General features: G+C 41.7%; 2 protein-coding genes across 5 annotated transcripts in view; one reads left to right on the forward strand and one right to left on the reverse strand.

Moving 5' to 3' along the window:
• Nucleotides 1-229: 229 nt before the first annotated feature.
• TMEM220 (transmembrane protein 220) lies at nt 230-6,951 on the reverse strand. Its single transcript, XM_060764539.2, has 6 exons — nt 6,739-6,951; nt 4,663-4,692; nt 4,076-4,136; nt 3,126-3,249; nt 2,094-2,153; nt 230-910 (listed from the first exon to the last, which is right to left on the reverse strand). Exons 1-6 carry the CDS (start codon nt 6,862-6,864, stop codon nt 778-780), a joined length of 534 nt encoding a protein of 177 aa, XP_060620522.2. The 5' UTR covers nt 6,865-6,951; the 3' UTR covers nt 230-777.
• Nucleotides 6,952-14,350: 7,399 nt separating this feature from the next.
• Nucleotides 14,351-23,458, forward strand: part of MAP2K4 (mitogen-activated protein kinase kinase 4) — a 48,621-nt gene continuing 39,513 nt past the window's right edge. For 3 of the 4 annotated variants that reach the window (XM_060764537.2, XM_060764535.2, XM_060764536.2), the window contains exon 1: nt 14,351-14,668. In XM_060764537.2, coding sequence (XP_060620520.1) covers nt 14,590-14,668 — 79 coding nt within the window. In that variant the 5' untranslated portion in view covers nt 14,351-14,589. Of the gene's footprint in view, nt 14,669-20,116; nt 20,142-23,458 lie in introns of those variants that run through there. The other variant, XM_067463816.1, reaches the window with a different exon arrangement.

Genomic DNA, 23,458 nt, shown 5'->3' on the forward strand with positions numbered 1-23,458 from the left:
TCCTCTACCCTCCCATTATTTTGTGTTCCTTCTGACTGGTAGATGTTTGGGTTCTAAGAAAAATAAGTACATTCTGCCAAGTGTGACCGCTGCCCACCTTGGCCTTACAAGACTCATTCCATTAAAATAAGACCCGTGTGTGTCCAATAAGGGGATGAACATTTCTTAACTGAGAAGAACGACATTGAAGAGCAGAATAAGCACTGTATCAAAATATCTCTGGAGTGCATTGGTTCAGATGCTCATTTATTAGGCAAAAGTTCAGCTTGACTTTCTGTAAAATCCTAAGAACTGTTTTTTAATCACCAGCACACTGCAATGTAGACAAACACACTGGGGAGTATAGCTTCTGGGTTGAAGAGAATTTACACCAACAAACTACTCAGAGACATATTTACAAATTAACAGTTTTTTGTACATTCTGTAAACAAAGTGGTTGTAATAGTTGTGCTTGTTCCATTAAGGCTGCTTGTTGTCCATGTTTAGTTCGACTGGCTTCATCAGGAGGTTCAGGCCATCTCTGGCCTCATGTTATTTCCTCAGCACTCCAGTTTTCACTCAGTCCAGCCTCTTGCACATTATCAAGGGGATGCAGGTAACACAACCCTGATCTGTATCATTTTAACACAGTAATTTTACTTCCTGGAATTTTTCTGTCTCCAGATTACTGGACTCTGATACCATTAACTGATCTTGGTCACAATGGTGGTTCCTACTGATTTGGGATCACTGAAGAAGAAACTCTAGAGAAAGGGGTAATGGTTCTTTTCCACAATATCAAATAGCTGTTTTGCAGTGAGATGGCCAGGATTCTCGCATTTCTGCATTCAAGTAAGTGTAGAGCCACATTGCAAATGGGAAAAGGGAGAGAAAAATTGCAATGACCAAACGTATCCCACCGAAAGACTTCCTAAAAAGAACCAAAAGACAGAGGTTTTACTGGAAATCAGATTCTGTTAAGGTACATGAACTCTAAATCTGAATTTGTTTAAATTACATTTTTACACTGCCTAGATATAATTCAAAAGCAAAATCAAGAAGAGCGAAAAAGTATGTCGAAGAAAGTAGCAATTTGTGCCAGACTGAACCTCCAAAAAATGTTATCATTCTATCAAATCTGCTCTTAAAATTCTTGTTTTAGAATACAGAAATTGTAAAATATCCTATTTAGCAAAAGTGCAGAAAGCCATTCAACCACTATATGAGAAGAACAGTCAAAGGAATTCACATATATATTCAACTCTCCTTATGAAAGGATTCTGCAGCCATGCATTCAAACATCCATGGATTGAAAATATCCCCCCTCTTCTCCCTCAAAGCAAACCTTGATTTTTGCCATTTTAATAATAATAATAATAATAATAATAATAATAATAATAATGTGTATTTGTTACCTGCCTCTCTCTCTGGCTCGAGGAGAGGTACAACATGGTTAAAACAGATAAAACACAACACTATTAAAATACATATAACAAAATACAGTAATGACATTGTTTTATCACACCATTGTATATAATGAGACCTGAGCATCCTGTATGATTATCACTATAACATGCATTATCATACACATGTTATACTGATATGTATGAGGTAGTTGTTGGTGTATGGGAAAAGGACTCATAGGGTAGAGGGGAGCAGGGTTTAATTGTTGCTCAACCACAATAACCCATTGCTTGATGATGAGCACGATAGACTCTCCCAGCCTTAGAGAAAAGCTGTGGCAAACTTCTGAATAGATCTTGCCAATCCCCACCCCATTAATCATTTTTCTGTAAATCAGAGTCAACTTGAAGGCACATAACAACCTACAGTAGCAATTTCATACACTGGCATATAAAATGGAAAGCTATTACTGGCTCTTAATTCTGTACTTTTGTATCAGTGATGTTTTTTCCCTCTACCTGTATAGAATTTGTTGCAGAGCAAAAATGTAACTTGCTTTTCTACATTTAAAAAGAGCACTCTAAAGCCCCTGATTTATAACAAGATCTTTTAAAACCAGTCATTTTAAGAGAGAAGGCTGCAATACATCTTGTCAGCATAAGCATATGTTTCCATACATCAAAACTACAGAGCTGAAATAAAGGACTCACTTGGCTGAGTTACGGCAAAGGCTCATCCAGACTGTAACAATCATCAGACCCATTAACTCCCTGTTATTAAACAAATAAAACTATGAGTTATAGAAGTGTGTATCTATAAAATAAATCAGATTCAGGAGAACTCGGCAAGAAGAAATAAATTTGTGACAAAGAGTACCAAATAATCATTTTTCTGGAATGAATCAAGGACAGTCTGGTAGGTTGAGCTACATTAGCAGATCAATAACCAACCTAATGGAAATATGGAGAGGGGAATATTGCAGTAGGAGAGGGAAGCAATAACTGTTTGTAACAGTTTTAAAATGTGGAGTTGCCTTCCTTTTCACAGGGTCACTAATAGATTAGAGAAGTCAAGATTTCAGGAGATTGGTGTATTTTTCTTGTCATAGGCACTACCCAATAGGTTCCAATTGCTATCACACCAAAGCATACACATGTATGGAAGCAGCAATGATTACATCCTGGTATCTTGTTTCAGTTTTTCCAGAATACCACATCAAGTTCCATGGAAGCACATACAAAATTATTTGACCAAATGATGATGATGAGGAAGAGAAACCTATGTGCCATTAGCAATAATGGTTCTGCAGTGCCATTTCCAATGCTCTGTATGTAGCCACAATGAGGTCAGATTGTAGGAGAATACAAAAGATATCCACTAAGATCTTATTGCCATGACATGCCCTGATACACCAGCCATATTTCTCTACAGCATTTTTTCAAAGTAATTTGAAAGGTTTATGTTGTAGGATTTATGCCTGTGGGCATATTTGTCTACTTTTCAGTTTCTGATTCTTTAGACCTCCCCTTGGAGCAGGCATGGGCAAACCTGGGCCCTCCATGTGTTTTGGACTTCAACTCTGAGAAATCCCAGCCAGCTTACTGGCTATACACCTAGAGAGCCATGCCTCCTTCAGAGTGTCATAAGAATATAGCTCCAATGAACTGAAAACCATTGCAATGCATTACCATAAAAGTTTGGTAACTCAGAAGTAGTAGAGGGGAAAATATTTCAGTACTTACCTGCCTTCCTCCTCATGCAAAATGTTCTTTTGAGCATTAGCAACCAAAGACCACCCTAAGATGGCAGATCCCACAATGCAGGCTGCTGTATGTAGGTCTGAAAGAGTCCTCCACACAACGTTATCTGGAGAAATTGGGGAATCATTGGTATACATTATAATAAAATATACACATTCAGCTCATTTTTCTTGCAAAGTTTCTTCAAACAACAAAGAGAATGATAGGTAAAAAGTACAATGGAACACACAGAATTAGAGGATAGATACATTAGGCAAGTATATAAAATGCCTAAAATGATGGAATACAAAAACAGTTAACATTTAGGAAATTATGCTGCAGAAAGAAGAGAAATCGTGTATGCTAAATCCTATTTTGACTCAAAATAACTGGCTTGAATAAAAATCTGGGACAGCGTATGGTAAAATTCATTCCCAAAAAAGAACAGCAGAATATGAACATGAGGAAGAACTTCCTGACTGTGAGAGCCATTCAGCAGTGGAACTCTCTGCCCTGGAGTGTTGTGGAGGCTCCTTTTTTGGAAGCTTTTAAACAGAGGCCATCTGTCAGGGGTGATTTGAATGCAATATTCCTGCTTCTTGGCAGGGGGTTGGACTGGATGGCCCATGAGGTCTCTTCTAACTCTTTGATTCTATGATTCTAATAATGATAAAGTCTTTCAGAAATGCAGAAAGACTTTATGCTATAAATGAGTAGAGAAAAAGTATATTCTACATAGTTAATTTATTTTAAAGGATGTAAGGAGGGAAAGAGTTACTGTATGCTAAAATGAAATATTTTGGTACAAGGGAAAGACAAAATGAGCTATTACGACAAGTACAAAAGCTTATTTTTGAATTTTAGGATCATTTGTATGAATAGAAAGGGAAATGCATGGTCTAATGATGCCAGGGAATGAAAGCGGGAATAAATGTGGGATTTTGATACTATACCTGCAATTGGTGGATTAAGGCCAACAACCAGTGTGAGAGCTGCAGGTACAGAATAGGCAACCTGAAAGGAAACAAAATAAATATACTATGTAGAAAATAGAGGTAGAAAAATTGTGCTCCATCCAGATTTACAAAATAATGAAGTAATCATGGAAACCTGATGTGAAATCCCAAGGCTAGGGTACTAGTCTTACAAGAAGATGCAGTAATTCATAGCAATGGAGACCTCAGGAAGATTGATTTTGCACATGCAAGGGTGCCGGATCGCATAAAGTAAGAATGGCTTGCTAAAAATGCCCCATATTATCACCATCCTGATGAGATGCTTACAATTTGAGTTGATTCACTTATCACTAGCTGAAAATATGCTGCCTTTCTTAGAGAATAGTCTCAGCAGTAAATAATAATATAAATATAATCACCTGTTTGAACACAGTGTTAATTAGCAAAGGCCCAAAGAGGATCAAACGCTGGAAGACGTTTCGGGCAAGTGAAAGGGCTTGCGATGAAATGCAACTACCCACTGCATGTATCATTGCATTGTTAAGTTCTCCAACACTTAGAGCAGACACTGAATGTATACTTACTATCCAGATTTCTGGATCAGGGTCATTGATCTGAAACGAAGGAGGCAAAATATTGCCATAAGTTGATATCACATCATGCATAACACAAAATCCTTCAGAAAAAAAATCTGTTGTTGTTGACTTAAGATTGCCATAAATCATTTTTGGCAAGATTTCCTCAGAATGGGTCTGTCTTTGCTCTGAATCTGAGAGAGTGTGACTTGCCCAAGGTGGGTTTCCATGGCTGAAAGGATTCAAACCTTGATCTCCAGAATCATAGCTGAGTATTTGAGTCACTACACCAGTGGTGCTCAACCTGTGGGTCGCCAGATGTTTTGGCCTTCAACTCCCAGAAATCCTATCAGCTGGTAAACTGGCTGGGATTTCTGGGAGCTGTTGGCCAAAACACTTGGCGACCCACAGGTTGAGAACCACTGCTATAGACTCTGGGGACACTAAAAATATTTTAGTTTTATTTTCCTTAACTTTCATAAATTGCAACCTGCATCACTGAATGCAAGCTACAGTCAACAACAATGCCAAAGGCAACGTATTAGTCTTTTGCGGCAACAAATACAGCTGCACGTATCATTGAGGTTTCTGGAATAAAATTGATCTATAAAGCATTAAGACATGACTTTTCAGCTTCAAGATTCTTGAAAGCTTGGTAGGGTTGGGCCTAGTTAGTAACTGGAAAGCGAACCAAGGAATGGTGCTATGGGCAATATTTCAGAAGAAGAAAGTGGCAACTCATTGCCTAAGAACCCTGATGAAATTAATGGGGTCACCATTAATTCCCAGGATTCTGGATTCCATAGCATTGAGCCATGGCTGTTAAAATAGTGTCAAACTGCATTAACTTTACAACATGCACCCAATGCACATTACTCCTGAGATCTACAGCAAAATTCACTTTTTCTCAAACTTCGGGGGCCTGAGTTGGGCAACGGGATAGTGTAGGGCAGGGTTTACCTCAACTACTCAATCCCAGTTCTGACCCTTCCCCAGCTCAAGCGTGCATCTACACCATGCATGGGCAAACTTTGTCCCTCCATGTACTTTGGACTGCAATTCTCACAATTCCTAACAGCCAGGCTGTGAGTTGTATTCCAAAACACCTGGATGGCCAAAGTTTGCCCGTGCCTGGTCTCCACTGTAGCATTGATGCAGTTGGACCCCACTTTATTTGCCATGGCTCAATCCTATGGAATTCTGGGAGTTGTACCAGGTGGGCCAAAAATCACCAGGAGATTTCAATATTAAATAACTCCTTTTTTAAAAATTACAGTACCATAGAATCAGGTACAGTGTATATATAAAAGAAATGAAACCACACCAAATGTTTTCACAAAGTTATTGAAACAGGAGAGGCCTTGGTGACTTTTGGCCCACCCAGGTGTTTGACCAGGCTGTTAGCCAAAGAGTGCTTGTGACATACCACACTACAGGAAGTCCCTGAGTTATAAACACCCAACTTACAAACAACTCATAGTTGAGAACAGGGGTCAGATAACAGGAAGTGACAGATTCTCATGGGGGAAAGGTTGAAACTTTTCCACCAATCCTTGTTTCCACAACAAGCCAAATTTGTCAAAATCCAATTATCACAGGGACAGAAAGTGAGGCGAAATCTTCTGAACAGGGGCACAGGCAGGAAAACATACTACAGAGGTGTTAACCCTTCTCTATGCTACCCAAAGCTAAAGAAGATATACATTTGGCTGGGCTTTCACTTTAAAAATTACCTGTTCTGGTTTACAAATAAATTCAGCTTCAGAACAAACCTACAGAACCTATCTTGTTTGTAACTTGGGGGCTGACTGCACAGTTCCCAGGACTCCATAGCACTGAGCCAGGGCAGTTCCAGCAGAGTCAATCTGCATTCACCCTGCGGTGTAGATGCATCCGCTAATTCCAGCCTGGCGCAAACTGTTGCGTGTTTGCAAAAGGAGCAATTCTCTTTCTTGTTTGCCCAGTCGCCAGCAGGAGCAGGCAGCTATCCAGCCACCTTTGCCCCTTGGCCCTCTCTTTGGGAGGGCAGGAAGGAGAGAAGGCGAAGCCTCCTTGCGCCCTTGCTTTCCTCTTTGCGCCGCCGACCTGCACAGCCCCGGCCAGAGCGAAGAAGAGGGCCATGGCCACGTTGCTGAGCCTCCACAGCCGCCGGGACTGAAGGGGGCACCCCTCCGGGGTCCTGGCCGAGGAGGAACCCGGACAAGCCTCCATCTCTCGCCTTGGCCCCGCTTTCCTAGCCAGCTGCCAGTCGTGGCCAGCCCCCTTGACTCTCCTCCCAATGCGAGAGAGGCGCCGCCCTGGGCTCAGCCCACCCTGACACTCCCTTCCTCCCTCTCGCCTTCCTCCAAGGAAAGTCCAGCCTCTCTGGGCAAGGGAGATGAATGAAATTTGACACTCCCTGAACTTGCAAGGCTAGGGAATCTTGGGAGCCAGCCCTCTTTGGTTGAAAAGGCTCAAGACCTTGCCAAACTACAACTTCCAGGATACCATACCAGTCAAACGGGGCACCAAACTGTAGAAGCACCTTGTGAGGCATCCATCAGGGGACATTCATACTGTAGAATTAATGCAGTTTGACCCCACTTTAATTGTCACACCCTTTTATTACACTATGTAGCACATGGGGAAAGTTTATTAAAATGGGGTCAAACTGTATCAATTCTACAGTATGGATGTCCCCTGATAGATGGCTCACCAGATGGACATCCTGAAGCACATTTTGCTATAGTTTTTCAAAGAATATCTCATCGAGTCTCAACCAATTCAACATCACAACAACAACAATACTTTATTTGTATTCTACCCTATATCCCAGAAGGGACTCAGTGCAGATTCCAGCAGATACAGACACAAGGCAAACATTCAATACCTCAAAACGATGAAACACAGATACATAGATAAAAGTAAAGATTTCCCCTTCATCTCCCGCTCTGGGGGGTGGTGCTCATTTCCATTTCTAAGCCAAAGAGCTTGTGTTGTCCTTACACACCTACTAGGTCATGTGGCCAGCATGGCTGCATGGAGTGCCATTTACCTTCCCGCTGAGGTGGTACCTATTGCTCTCACATTTGCATGTGAATTGCTAGGTTGGCAGGAGCTGGGGCTAACAGCAAGAGCTTGCTCCTTCCCACGGATTCAAACTGCCAACTTTCTAGTCAGCAAGTTCAGCAGCTCAACAGTTTGTGGCAGCCAGAAAAACAACGTTTCTGGGGTAGAACAATTGCTTTCAAACTAAGTACCACACAATTAAACAGGAAATGATGTTTTCAAAGCAGGAACAGATTTTTTTTCAATTTTTGTTTCATAGTGTTATTTACCATGTATACCACATTGTGCATATTAAAGAGAGTGGTGAACAGTGGTAAAAGCAATGCAATATACTATGTAAAACGCGAAGACTATAAGGGCTGAGATAGAACTAAACCTAGTACTGTCTAAAAATGAATAATTAAAAGCATTAGACCAATTTAAAATACATAAAACACCACACACACACACACACACACGGCTCTGTCTTGAAAACTTGCTTCTCTAATAGCTTGTCTGAATCAAAAGGTCTGCTGCAGGGAAAGGGTTGTTCTGCCTTTCCTAGGCAGGGAGTTCCATAGCTCAATGCTATATAGAAAAATGGGAGCTGCTGTTTTACAAGGTATTTAGCCATTTTGGTCAAAGGGTGCTGGTGCCTCACCAAACTGTAACTCCCAGGGTTCAATAGCATTGAGCCATAGCAGCTAAAATGGAGTCAAACTGCAATCATTTTGCAGCATAGATGTAGTGTAAGACTCCTTCTACACTTCCATATAATCCAGATTATCAAAGCAGATAATCCACATTATCTGTTTTGAACTGGATTATATGAATCTACACTGCCAGATAATCCAGTTCAAAGCAGATAATCCGGATTTTATATGGGAATATAAAAGGGATCTTAGAAGATTGTTCACAGTTGTTGTTGTGCCTTCAGATAATTTCCTGATTCATAACCAGAACAGGGGTGCCACAGAAAACCATGTTACAACTTTCAGCCAACTCTGCAATAAAACATTAATAACAATGACAATCAACAACAAGTGAGGCTGGTGGGGACGAGGAGCAGGGCTTTCTCGGTGGTGGCCCCCCGCCTGTGGAACTCACTCCCGGGGGAGATTAGGGCATCATCATCCCTCCTCGCCTTCAGGAGGAGGGTGAAAACTTGGTTATGGGACCAGGCCTTTGGGCACTCGGGCAATTAAATCAGTCAATCAGGCAAGTAAGACCAGCAGGATGGATGAATGGAATGAAAAACTAGATCTAGGTGTTAACAAACACTGACCATGTAAGAGGAGAAACTGGGTTTGTATTTGGTTTTAATGATTTTATTGATTTTATGGTTATATTGCATGCATGTCAACTGTGAACTGTTGTAATTTGGTGTAATTTTGTGTACGATTGTTTATGATGCAGGCATCAAATTGTGCCTTGCTCCTGTAAGCCGCCCTGAGTCCCCTTCGGGGTGAGAAGGGCGGGGTAAAAGAACCCCCAAATAAATAAATAAATAAATATTTTTGTTGTTGTTGTTGTTGTTGTTGTGTGTCTTCAGGTTAACACAGATATGAGGGCTTCTGGGCAGGATTTACTCCAGATTTTGGCACTGCTTTCCTCTGAGACTGGAAGAATGTGACTTGCATAATGTTGCCCATGAGGTTTCTGCAGCCCAGCAATCAGACAGTACCTGGTCTCCTAAGTCTTGCAATCTCATCATACTGGCCACTGGAATCACCACTGATGATGGTGAATCTGGTGATGCCCATCAGGGGGTGTGTGGAATCCATCACCCCAGGTCTCGCATCCCTCAACTTACAAGAAAGCCCATCCTATGTGGGGAAAACATTCGCTGTCTGGGTTCCCTCCACTGTTACAAATGTAACACAAGAACCGTCCCATGTTGCCATGGCAGTGGCATGTGCTGCTTCCTCTTTACTTTTACAAAAGAGCCCCACCAGAAGTAGCTGTATATCATGGGATGACAGCCAGTGGTCTCTGTCACAAAAGTAAAGAGGAACTGGTGCATGTCGCTGATGAAGTCCTTTGTCCAACACTCAAGCCATTCAGAATTAGAAGAGGCCTTTTGGGTCATGGATCCCGTTCTGTGCAGGATCCCCAACTGAAGCACCCCAAGAAGCCTCTTTTCAAACATGTCTCAACCTACTGCACCCATGTTCTGAAATGGTGAGAAAATAAGCTGATTATTATAATGTTATGGAGCCCCCGGTGGTGCAATGGGCTAAACCCTTATGCAGGCAAGACTGCTGACAGACAGATTGGTGGTTCAAATCCAGGGAGCGGGGCAAGCTCCCGCCTCAGCTCTAGCTTCCCATGTGGGGACATGAGAGATGCCTCCCACGGTATGATAAAATATCAAAACATCCAGGCGTCCCCTGGACAATGTCCTTGCAATTCTCTCACACCAGAAGTAACTTGCAGTTTCTCAAGTTGCTCCTGACATGGATATTATTATTATTATTATTATTATTATTATTATTATTATTATCCAACATGTGATCCAATACAACAGCCAGCAGAGTGTCTGCTGTGGATTCATCTAGTTGTGTTTCAAACGATGATTATGATGATATTAGGCAACTAACAGTATAACTAATTTAAATGTTTATATAGATTCTGTTAACCATAGCTCAGCAACAGAGTACAAGCCTAGTAACAAAACAAAAAGGTGCCAAGACAGTTCTGTTCCCGAAAGATTCCAAGTAAACACAACAATCAAATCAAAGATAAACACCACAGCTAAACCAGCTTTAAAATATGGGCTCAATCTACTAAAGTTTATTGGGCAGGAAGGTCAAATAGTACCCTGAATACAAATGCCTTGACTATTGATTACATGAGATCATTTAAGGATATTAGCCTGAGTCCAGGAAGCAGACTCTGGATGCATCTACAGTTTGACACTACATTCATTGCAAAAATTCAATGCTATGGAATCTGGGAAGCTATAGTTTTACAAGGTCTCAAACCTTCTCTACCAAAGAATGTTGGTACCTCACCAAACTACAAATCCCAGGATTTCAAAGCATTGACACATGACATTTAAATTGTATTGATTCTATGATGCATCATCTGATAATCGTAACAGGGTTTCTTGCTTTGTTTTTACCATCATCTTTCAAATGATACTTTAAACTAAGGGTGGTGGAAAGCTTTAAAAAGTAGACATTTGTTTTCTTTTGGAAGTAAAAATGGTTGTCTAGTAGGTGACATTTAATGCCACAAGTAAGGCAAGACCCATGAGCTCTGAACATGATTTTTTCCATTACTCTTTATTTTCCAAAGCTGTTGGAGAAACCCAAGTCTGTCTTCTGTTAACCTTTGTCCAGATGTCATATAGGTTGGTTGTGTATATGCTGCACCCTGGCACTTCAGGGCCCTTAAATATAGAAGGGTTTGGGATTAGCAATAAAATGGTTCTGCACTTGACAGCGAAGCAGCCTGTGCACAAGGCACAAAAGGTCAAAACTTTTAAGTAGCGCTTTCAGAAATCAATTAGTGGTTCCCAGAAACAAATGTCACCAAATTATTCAGGTTCTATTCCTGGAAAGTGTTCAGAACAACAGTCTAAAGCACTAGTTCACTCATAATTTTTAGAGATGTTTATGGGTTTACATCCCAAGTGTATATATAATTTGAACAGAGCACATACGAGTGTACATATGTTATGCAATTGGCAACAACTTAACAATAAAAGGGGGGGTATGGTTTGGGGTTTCTCCTGTGGGGGGTTTGTTACAGCACTTCTGGAAGCTTGGAAATTAGTGTTGTTTGCCATCAAATTGTCTTAGACTTATGATGCCTATGAATGAGAGATCTTAAGGGGTTCCAGTCACTAACAGTCCTACCTTCCGTTGTTGGATAAATCTTCCCCTTTTCAGACCACTTTCCCTAACATTAATGTATTTTCTAATTAGTCATGTTGTTTCATGTGTTCAAAGTACAAGAATATTTCTTTCGTCATGTTGCCATTTTTCAGTTCAACCTTGCTTGATTAGCTGTCAGACCCATTTTGTACTACTTTTTTGAGGTTCATAGTATCTATAGAATTTTTTCCCCCAGCACCACATTTTATGAGTGGATTTTCTTCCTTTTAGCTTTTTTCACTAACTTTGACAACCATACACAGCTACATGAAAATACCATGTAATAGATAATTATAATGCATGATTATAAGGTTGGTCAATTATCTATGTTTACTTTCAGATCTTATCAAGTACCTTAGCTGTCCCTCCAAGTCATAGTCTTCTTCTGAATTCCTCATGTCTCCATTTTGATGAATGTCAGAAAATCTTATCTATCTTGTTGTCTTCATCATCAACTTGTATATAAAATCTGGTCTTTATTTGTATCTTCTTAATATCACACTGTAACCCTTCCTTTCCTTTTCATTTTCTTCCTGAACTTGAAGATGTGGTCATCCCAGTTCCTTTCTGCAAATAATATGGGTATTTGTATATCATAAGTGGTCTATGCTCCTTCCTCCAATTGGTCTAATTTTACTACATTGTGTTCTAGAGTAGTGGTTCTCAACCTGTGGGTACCCAGGTATTTTGGCCTACAAGTCCTAGAAATCCCGGCCAGTTTACCAGCTGTTAGGATTTCTGGGAGTTGAAGGCCAAATATCTGGAGACCCACAGGTTGAAAAGCACTAAAGGCCAAAGTGCAGCTTTGGCTGATTCAATTGGAAACCATTCTTTACTGTCATATTCAATCTGACAGTGGCAAACCTCGATGTTGACATTTTATATAAGGGTTGCCATTTTAATAGGTTGTTACATATAACAGGACTTGAGCATCCATGGCTTTTTATATTCATAGGGGTCTTGGAATAAAACCCCAGTGGATACCAAAGGACACACAAATCAGTGTAATCGACATATATTTATCTATATAAAGTCAATGTATATTTGTTTGTTGGTTGATTGGTTGGTTTATACCACAAAGGATCCTACATGGTTTGGTGGATCTGGACAAAACTTGGTATACATACCCATCATTATCCAACTGAAAGTAATGAAACAATTCCAAACCTTTGTTGGGTGCAGAGTGGGGAAAGATTGGCTGTTGCTTGGTGAAATGGCCCTTACACATGATTGAGAAAGAAAGGGAGCAAAATAGATTGGTTGCTGGTAGGTGTACCAGGGAAAGGAAGGGAGGAAGGAAAAAAGAAAGAGGTAAAAAATGGTAAAGAAGGAAAGGAGGAAGGGATAAAGAAAAAAAGGATGGATGGAAAAGAAGGCAGAAGAAAGAGAAAGGAAAGAAATGGGAAGGAAAGAAAGAGAAATAAGGGAAAGAGAGAAAGGGCAAAGGGTGTGGTTGAATCCACAAACTATAACTCCCATGGAGCCAGGGCAGTTATAAAGCGGTGCCAAACTGCATCTATCCCATGGTGGAATAACACAATGCAACAAAATTTGAAAAAATTGAAGTGTTACACAAATCAAGAAACATGAAAGGCACTGCAGATGAATTCAACCTGAGAAGTCAGCCATAGCAGAGCACCTGATGAACCAACCTGGACACAGAATATTGAGAACACAGAAATGCTGGACCACTCTAACAACCACCATCTCAGGCTACACAGAGAAGCCAATGAAATTTCAACAGATAGGAGGAAACCATGAAAATCAACAAAATCTGGCTAACAGTATTTTTTAAAAAACCTCTAAAATCAGGACAGTAAATAAGAACACTTAAAAACGGGAATTCCAGACAAGAATCAATCAGGGCCAGCTAACAACTCCCAAAGAAGGGCCCCCAGGCAGGAAGCAGCCAGGCTTTGAAGCGGTGCTAATCAAGGTGGCCAGTTGCAACATTCACACCTGCCTCAAGCAGACAAGAGTTCTTTCTCCCACCCTGATCATAATTCCACAGATATATAAACCCCACTTGCCTATAGTTTCAAGCAGACCTCACAACCTCTGAGGATGCCTGCCACAAGATGTGGCCAAAACATCAGGAGAGAATGCCTCTGGAACATGGCCACACAGCCCAGAAAACTCTCAGCAACCCAGGGCCCTTCCACGGGCAAGCTTGGGCCCTCCTGGTGTTTTGGACTTCCACTCCCACAATTCCTAACAGCCCGTAGGTTTGGTGCAGTACTCTCAGGGGCCCTTCCACACAGCCCTATTTCCCAGAATACCAAGGCAGAAAATCCCACAATATTTGCTTTGAGCTGGATTATCTGAGTCCACAGATAATGTGGGATTTTCTGCCTTGATATTCTGGGAGACAGGGCTGTGTGGAAGGGCTCTGGGAGTACTGCACCAAACCACAACTACAAGGCGGGCTTCCACAGCAGGCAGGGCGGTGAGAGTAGGCAGGGGCAAGCTTGGGCCCTCCAGGTGTTTTGGACTTCAACTCCCACAATTCCTAACAGCCTACCTAACAGCCTCTCACCGCCCTGCCTGCTGTGGAAGCCCGCCCTACAGTTTGCCTGATGCTTGGGTGAGAGCGAGGTGCCAACCTGCCCCCGTTCCCTAGAAGAGGGGTGGCAACTGGGGCGGGCTCTACGGCTGTCCCTCCCTCGGAGGCGCCTCCTCCTCCTCCTCCTCCTCCTCCTCCTCCTCCTCCTCCGGCTGCCTGGGAAGGAAGGAAGGACGGACGGACGGACGGAAGGAGGAAGGACGGAAGGAAGGAAGGAGGGGTAATCCGTGATGCCGTGAGGGCGGGAGGGAAGCGGCGGCAGCGGCGGCGGCGGCAAGTTTCGCGGACTGAGGCCTGAGGGAGCCCGTGTGCGAGGGCGCGCGAGAGAGAGAGAGAGGGCGCGAGGGAGGGCGCGAGGCGAAGGGGCCCGTTCTCCGCCTCTCCTCTGCTGCATTGCAGCCTCCCTCCCCTTCCCTCCCTCCCTGCCTCCCTCCCTCCCTCCCTGGGCGTCTGAGGCGCTGCACAATGGCGGCTCCCGGCCCTGGCCCTGGCTCCGGCTCTGGGCCCCAAGCGGCGGCGCACACCACCGTCAGCAGCATGCAGGGTAAGGCAGCGGTGGCGGAGGAGGAAGGCCCGGGCTCCCCACAAAACGCCGCCGCCTCCTCCTCCTTCCTCGGCCTCCACACTCCAGCCAGGCTCCCTAGGCCGCACTGGGAAGAGAAAGAGGAGGCAGGGAAGGAGCAGGCCTCTCGCCCTCTCTCTGGGTCATTCTCCTCAGGTCGGGGCCCCCCACGGCGGCCAAATCGGGCCCGCATTTGTGCGTGTGAATGCGTTCGCAGTGTGAGTGTGACCCTGCGTGTTGAGATGTAAACACCGCCTCACAGAAGCTGAGGGCCTTCCACACAGCCCTAGCTCCCAGAATAGCAAGGCAGGAAATCCCACATTGGGTTGTTGTAGGTTTTTTCGGGCTATAGGGCCATGTTCTAGAGGCATTTTCTCCTGACGTTTCGCCTGCATCTATGGCAAGCATCCTCAGAGGTAGTGAGGTCTGTTGGAAATAGGACAATGGGTTTATATATCTGTGGAATGACCAGGGTGGGGCAAAGTATCTGGCCACCATTATTTAAAAAATTCTAAAATTACAACAGCAAAACAACAGAGGGGAAACAATCAAGCACATCTAATCACCTCTCAACAAAAGATTGCCCCAGGCACTGCCAGGCCATCAAATGCCAATCAAGGTGGTCAGTTGAAACATTCACACCTACCTCCAGCAGACAAGAGTTCTTTGCCCCACCCAGGTCATTCCACAGATATATAAACCCATTTTCCTAGTTCCAACAGACCTCACTACCTCTGAGGATGCTTGCCATAGATGCAGGCGAAACATCAGGAGAAAATGCCTCTAGAACATGGCCATATAGCCCAAAAAAACCTACAACAATCCAGTGGTTCTGGCCATGAAAACCTTCGACAATAAATCCCACATTATCTGAACATGGACTCAGATAACCCTGTTCAAAGCAGATATTGTGGGATTTTCTGCCTCAATATCCTGGGATATAGGGCTGCGTGGAAGGGCCCAGAGTCCACCTTACTATATATGCCAGTTCACTGCCATATAGCCCAGTTCGAAGCAGATAATGTGGGATTTTATTCAGATGTGTGGAGGGGACATGAGGGTAAACTTGGCCACAGGGTTTGACACCACTTTAATTGCTACGACAAAGTCTGGAGTTTGTGGTTTGTTATTGGACCCTTCCACACAGCCCTATATCCCAGAATATCAAGGCAGAAAATCCCACAATGTTTGAACTGGGTTATCTGCGTCCACACACAGATAATGTGGGATTTCCTGCCTTGATGTTCTGCGATATAGGGCTGTGTGGAAGGCCCGTTGTTGTCCCCACACCAGGGAAGGGTGGTCCTCTAGCATGTCAATGTGGATATATTCTGAGGAAACTAGTGGTGCCCCTTCTGTACTGGAGAATGGACGTGGTTTGGAGCTGCCTGAGTTATTTGTCATCGCTGTGGCATCCTGGGAGTTGCAGTTCGTTTGGGTGAGACACCATTTGTCCCAGTGCCCTTCCACACAGCTGAATAATATCCCAGATTATCTGCTTTGAACTGGAATATATGGCAGTGTGAACTCAGATAACCTCGGGCCCTTCCACACAGCCATATAATCTAGAATATCAAGGCCAAAAAAGTTCCCACAATATCTGATTTGAACTGTTTTATCAGAGTCTACACTGCCATATATCCTGGTTCAAAGCAGAATATGTAGGATTCTATTCAGGGCCCCCCGTTCAAAGCAGATATTGTGGTATTTTCTGCCTTGATATTCTGGGTTATGTGGCTGTGTGGAAGGGTCCCCAGAAGGCATTGTTAAGGTAGCACCTCCCAGGAGCCCATAGCATAGTGGTTTCTGGGGACGTGGGGTCGAGAAGGACGCATTAAGGGGAAGAAGGTGGGGAGGGCCCCCACGGATTCCTGGCCGGAGGGAGGGACGACGAGTCAACACGCAGCACTACAGGCGTGTTGAGCGCAAAGGTGGAACCATTTGCTCGGGAATGGCGGGGCGGGGGGGACTGGCTGATAAGCTGCGCCTGGGAGTGCGCATGCGCGAGGGTCGGGAAAGGGTTGCACAGATCACTACGGCTGCATTATCCATGCGGTGTGAGCCTAATTTTATGGCTCAATGCTATGGAATCCTGGGGGTTATAGTTTAGTGAGGCACCAGCACTCTTTGCCAGAGAACGCTAAAGGCCTTGGGTACAACTCCCATGATTCCATGGCTTGGAGCCATGGCAGTTAATGCGGTGTCAAACTGCATTCATTCAAGATGCACCCTGTGGCTTCTGCCCCTGCCGTTATCCATGTCTGTGTTTGTGTGAGTGGGTATAAGAGATAAGTAGGGGCAAAGGACCACAAAGCCGGTGGTACTCAACCTGTGGGCCCCCAGGTATTTTGGCCTAAAACTCCCAGAAATCCCAACCAGTTTACCAGCTGTTAGGATTTCTGGGAGTTGAAGGCCCAAACATCTGGGGACCCACAGGTTGAGAACCACTGCACTAAGGGTCTCTCCATAGAGACCAGAAAAATAGGGGTGGAATGCATAGGGCAATGATGCAAGATGTATTCCTTTCTGAAACTAGGAGTTAACAAGTACTCCAGATTGAATGAGAAATGGTGGCTGTTGAACTTGCTTCTCTTCATATTGCAGGAATGAGGAGCATATAACTATCTGAATGTTGTGAAATTTTTACCTCTGGCCTCTGTGCTCGCTAGGTATGATGGGAGTTGTAGCCAGCAGTACTCGGTTGGCTACACATGTTTCACCCTTGCTAGAAAAGAGTGAGAGGAAGAAGACGACCGTCACAGCTTTAAGAATGATGTAGCATGCATAAAGCTAAGGGCATATCTACACTGTAGATTAGAATATGTGTAGTTTGACAGCACGTTAACTGCCGTGGCTCAGTTATATAGGCTCATTGAAGTTGTAGTTTTAAAAAGCATTTAGCCTTCTTTGCCTAATAGTGCTAGGCACAACTCTTATGATTCAGTAACATTGTCTTGTCAGTTAAAGTGCTGTCAATTCTTACAATGTAGACACGCTAAAGCCCCTTCTACACTGCAATATACAATCCATATTATCTGCTTTGAAGTGGATTAGGCAGTGTAGACTCATATAATCCAATTCAAAGCAGATAATGTGGATTATCTGCTTTGATAATCTTGATTATATGGCAATGTAGAAGGGGCCTCAGTGCAATTATGCCTGCATATAGAGTCTGATACTTATAAGAAATGTGGAATTTCTATAGTTTAGACTCCGTACCTGAAGGATTTCTCTCAATTTCTGTATATACAATAAACTATAAGGAAGAATGCACATCTACATTCAGAAAGCATTTAAATGTATGTACCTGGGTGCATGTCTTAAATATCACAACATAGACTCCACTCCAGTCTCCTGATAGGCTTGTTTGTTATTCTGGAAGTTAAAAAAATGTGGCATATACACATTTGCGTTATTGAAATTAAGAGTAGTCTTGTGGAATGCCTGTAAAAGATATCAATTTTCTAACTCTTAACTAGACCACAACCAAGTGATTTAATTGCTGAGTGGTAAATCATCACTTGTGTATATTACATGGATTCAAGCAGTCTACTCTAGTAGGATTTAAGCCATTGTGTTAAGCCTTAATCCCCTCTTTGCCATGCTTAATGCCATTTTTTTTGCTGCTGGACAGAGGACAGGTTACTGCACATTGGCATTGCATTTTTAAACCCTGGAAAGGCTGCTCTGTTTTTGCCTGTACAGGCTCCTGATTTAATCCCTAGCATCTCCTGTTCAAAGCATAGCAGGGTTGAGAAAGATATCTGCCTGAGATCTTAAAGAACCTCTGCCTGTTATAGTAGTAAATAGTACTGCTTTTGTGTAGACTTGTAGTCTGGCTAAGTATAATGTAGCCTCTCTTCAATATCTGCTTGTTTTGTTTGGTATACGTTCTCATAGGCTTCTTCGGATACAAGTTGTCTGCAGACCATAAAACCTTATGTCTATTGCAATGTGTTAGTTGGTCTTTAAGGTGTTGCAAGATTTTTTTTGCACCAGCGACCTAATATAGTTATTCCTCTAGTAATTAGGTGTGGAATTGCGATTGTTGCTTCCCAGCAAATGTGTATGAAGCAGGAGACATGTGTTTGCAGTCATCAGACATGACATTGATTGTATTAGTTGAATTCAATATCACATACAAAAGTTCCATATGTAGAAGGATTTTGCTGTGTTTGAAGAAAGTCTAGTATATACAGACAGTAGACCAGTACATGCAATGGAGCTTTAACAGTGAGTTTTGTTTGGGGAATACTTCTTGTCCTGCTTTTCAGAATATCTGGAAAAGACCAACAATTCAGAAATTATGTATACAGGCAGTTATAAAAAGATTCTGTAGTTTGTTCTTAAGTTGTATTTGTTTGTAAGTTGGAACAGGTACATTTTTAAGTGTAACTCCAGCCGTGTGTTGTGTGTGTAAAAGCATTGGATAGCACAGGAAAGGGTTAACACCCCCGTGGTGTTTGTTTTGCTTTTTGTGCCCTGTTCAGAAAATTCCTCCTCACTTTCTGTCCCTGTAATTATCAAATTTTGAAAAATTCAGCTTATTGTGGAAACAACGCTTGGTTATAAAGCTTCAATGGATACACTTTTTCCCGATGATAACTCTTTCAGGAGTGAATTTCCCTTCCTAAGGGTAAATTTCCCTCACGTCCTGTTATCTCACCCCTGTTCTTCACTATGACTAATCATAAGTCACATGTTTGTAAGTCGGGGACTGCTGGTATAGTAACACCTCCTTTTCTGTCATAAATTTTACTGGATGGATTAAGGCAGTGTTGGAGAATAATATTTAGATTTTTTATTCAGATTCTGACAACATTTATGTAATTACATAAAAGGGATGGTGTTTAATTTGCATGTTTACTACACTATAATTTATTATTTAGTCTGATGTAATATTTTATTTTTGGTTTAGTACTTGAAAGTACAGTTTGACATGCATTGGGTGGGATATAAACATAATAAACATAATAATAATAATAATAATAGAGTTATTAATAACAAATTAAATCTTATCAGATGTTGTTGGTATGCTCAGTTTAATCCTTAAACACATTTAAATGTGTAGACAATTAGCTCCTTAATAGCTGTCATAGCAAGGCACTTTTATTTGGCTGATCCCTTCCAGGTAATCTTTAGTTTGTGATTTCAGAAGCGTTGGTTTACATGGTTGAGGATAAGCATTTTTCTTTCCACTTTGTTTTAGGCTTTAATTCACGGGGTCGTGCTCGATATATTGTTGGGCTACAATTGCTGTCTCCTTGATCTGTGATCATGCTGGCTGGGGCTGATGGGAGCCACAGTCCAACAACATGGAAGGCCACATGTTCCTCCTCTCAAGTATTACATCCAGATAAGACAATGACTGGAACAAATTCTTCCATTTTTATGAAGCAGAAAAATAGAATAGGGACACAAGAGTCTGTTCACTAGTTCCCCAACATGTGTGCAGGTAACAGCCAGAACAGGTAGCAACATTGTTTTGATCATATACCTGTATTGCCCTATGGAAGGAGTGCTAATTCTATAGTGAAGTGAATGTTTTTAGGCATTACAGTGTTATGTTAACAAAATGTCTTTCGGATCTCTCTTACAGTTGAAATGTTGCAAGATAGGTTTTTAAAGGGAGCCCCCAGTGGCGCAGTGGGTTAAAGTGCTGAGCTGCTGAGCTTGTTGACCAAAAGGTTGCAGGTTCGATTCCGGGAAGTGGCATGAGCTTCCGCTGTCAGCCCTAGCTTCTGCCAACCTAGCAGTTCGAAAACATGCAAATGTGAGTAGATCAATAGGTACCACTGCAGCAGGAAGATAATGGCGCTCCATGCTGTCATGCCGGCCACATGACTTTGGAGGTGTCTATGGACAACACCGGCTCTTCAGCTTAGAAATGGAGATGAGCACCACACCCCAGAGTCAGACATGACTGAACAACCTTTACTTTTACCTTAGGTTTTAAAACTTTCTCATTGTAAGTAAAAACTAACTTTAAAGATATAGTGAACCACCCTGTGGAGTTATTTGCATGTTTAGAAGTAATCACATCAGTAAATTGAATAACTTGAATAATTTATTTCACCCCCGAGGGGGGACTCAGGGCGGCCTCACAGAATTTAATATCAAGTCACAATATGGTACATCTCCAGTTTTATTCTTGTATCTTCTATACATTTTGGATTTATGGTGATCCGAAGGTGACCCAGGTCTGAAAGAGTGTTTTGCTGCAGGTTCCCATGGCTGAGTAGGAATTTAAACCCAGGTCTCCAGATTCGTAGTCCTATGCTCAGACCAGTACACTGCAGTGGCTCTTGCCACATGTAAGGCTTCATTTCAGGAAAGATACCTTTGTTGATTATTTAATTAGGTCAAATACTGGAAGAGCAGAAAACTAAGCAAATTAATATTGAAATGTTTGTTGTTCAGAGTGTGAGTCATATTAAGGCTTGAGGTGTTAATGATAACTACAAATTTTGTTATTTGTTTGGAATTGTAATTGATAAGCCAGATTTTGGTGAATAGTTATTAGATGTTCTGCTTACAGACTGTCATGGAAGCATGTGTGCACCTGTTAAATGCCCAGTCTTTTGTGAATTGGATTCTGTATTTTCAGTTGGCTGAAGAATGCAGTCTTCCACTTCTTGGGCCAGCACTCCCATTTATTCCTTTGATTTTGTTCCATTTTAGATTATTTATTTATTTATTTACATTCGTTATATACCTTTTTCTACTTTGTTATTACCAAAATTTTAATAATATCAATTTCAAAGTCATTATAAAATATGAAAACAGAATCAATAATAGCAATTGGTTTTATTCCCTTCTACTTATATAACTTGGATGCAGTGAAACATCCCATCTCAGTGGAAATTTGTTAGCAAAGGCAAACAGTGCTTGCTGCAGATCTGAAAGGTCCTTTATTACTAATGGTAAACTGTGAAAGACTGTAAGTTACTTTACTGGAAAAGCTATGATAGATGGTTTTGCGATCTCAGTCTTTTCAATGTTTTGTTGTCTTATCATTTCTCTTTCCCCTTCCCCTCATGTGTGTTGCATGTGTGACTGAAGCAACCTCCAGTGGAAGTACATTTTGAATTTGCTCACTGATGGTTCTTCTCTCTTTCCTCAAAAAGGTGTTCAGACTTCAGGAAATGTAATGTTGAGTTCTGGATGGCAAATCATATCAATGGCTGAGCTCCATGAATGTGCTCAGTGTGCTTCCAAGCTGTTGTGAAATGCTTTCTTTTGATTTGTATATGATTCTAAATATTTTGTTTTTAGCGTGTAATGTTTTATCTTGTAGAGACTCCAAAGCAACATTTTAATACTGTTTTCAACCATATTTAAAGTATTTTCAAGTATTTCATACCTCTTTCTGTACTTTTTCCAGAAATCAATACATCTAGCCAGAAAATTTAATTTTATTGGCAAGTTGCACATGCTTGTAATTATGTTAAGTGTCAGAGGGTGTAATGTTTCTCCCTTTTTAGGACGCATCTACACTCTAAAAATGCATTTAAATGCAGTTTTAGCTTCTATTGCTCAATGCTGTGGAATTACAGGAATTGTAGTTTTACAAGGTCTTTAGATTTCTCTAAAGACTGGGGGTTCACCTAAGTCCAATTCTTAAGATTCCATAGCATTGAGCTATGGCAATTAAAGTGGTATCAAAATGCATTAATTCTAGTGTGGATGCACCCTTACTGCAATCTGATCTGAACATGTATTTCTTCATGATTACATATAATAGCATTTAAACTGCTGACCATTTCTCTGTGGCATATGATCAGAAAATCTTAAGGCTTTAGTTTGGTTAGAATCCAAAAGCACAGGAGATAGACTGTGTTTTTCTTTTCATTTTCCAATATATTATTAATAAAAGTCTGATTGTAAAAGGTAGAGGCAACATAATGTTAAGCAACCCAATCAAATTTCGCTAAAGCATGTTGCCAAATATACAGAAAAATGACCAATTAAGCCAGATGGACTGCTGTCACCTCTAGTAACTACTAGTGTTGATTGAATAAAATATCTACTGCTTATACCACTTCAGATAGCTCTTCAAAATTATCAACATAATATGTATCGGATGACTTTGTGACATTGAACTCTGACTTTGAATCCTTCTTTGAATCCCTGCTTGGCCATAGAAACCCACTGGTCTACCTTAGGCAATCCCACTCTCTTCATCTTAGAAGAATGCAAAAGCAAGCCCCATTGCACAAATCCTGTCAAGAAAACAAATGATTGTTTCACCTTTGGATTACCATATAAACAAATTAAATCACACAACAACAATAATGGTAAATGGGCTAACTTATAGCTGAGTAGAGTATTCATGATTAAAGGCAGTGCGTTTCTGATTTCTGGGTGTTGAGAACATAACTGTTTTATTATCATATTGTCGAAGTCTTTCATGGCCGGAATCACTGGGTTGTTGTAGTTTTTTGGGCTAAATGGCCATGTTCTAGAAGCATTCTCTCCTGACGTTTTGCTTGCATCTATGGCAGGCGTCCTCACAGGTTGTGAGGTATTTTATTATCACTTACAATTGTTCGAGTCCATGGGTCAACAAAGAAGGCTGTCATTTTCATAGGTCATATTTATGTACCCCTGATTTCTCACCAACACATTCAGTGTGAGCATATTCTCTTAATTGACTGCTCTCAGTCAGTTGGATTACACAAGAGAGAACTGAATTCAAAGTTGTGTTCTAGGTGTATTACCAAATAAATCCTCAGCAAATTTACTACTATATTGTTATTTGGCAATATTTGG

This window comes from Anolis sagrei, chromosome 2 (genome assembly GCF_037176765.1).
Source record: "Anolis sagrei isolate rAnoSag1 chromosome 2, rAnoSag1.mat, whole genome shotgun sequence".
NCBI classification, from domain to species: domain Eukaryota; kingdom Metazoa; phylum Chordata; class Lepidosauria; order Squamata; family Dactyloidae; genus Anolis; species Anolis sagrei.

Coding starts and splice junctions, on each gene's coding strand:
- TMEM220 (XM_060764539.2), bottom strand. CDS start 6,864: ATGGAGGCTTGTCCGGGTTCCTCCTCGGCCAGGACCCCGGAGGGGTGC. Junction 3,250..4,075: donor CCTTAATCCACCAATTGCAG/GTATAGTATCAA, acceptor CAATTTCTCCAG/ATAACGTTGTGTGGAGGACT. Junction 911..2,093: donor CTTTGCCGTAACTCAGCCAA/GTGAGTCCTTTA, acceptor GGTTCTTTTTAG/GAAGTCTTTCGGTGGGATAC.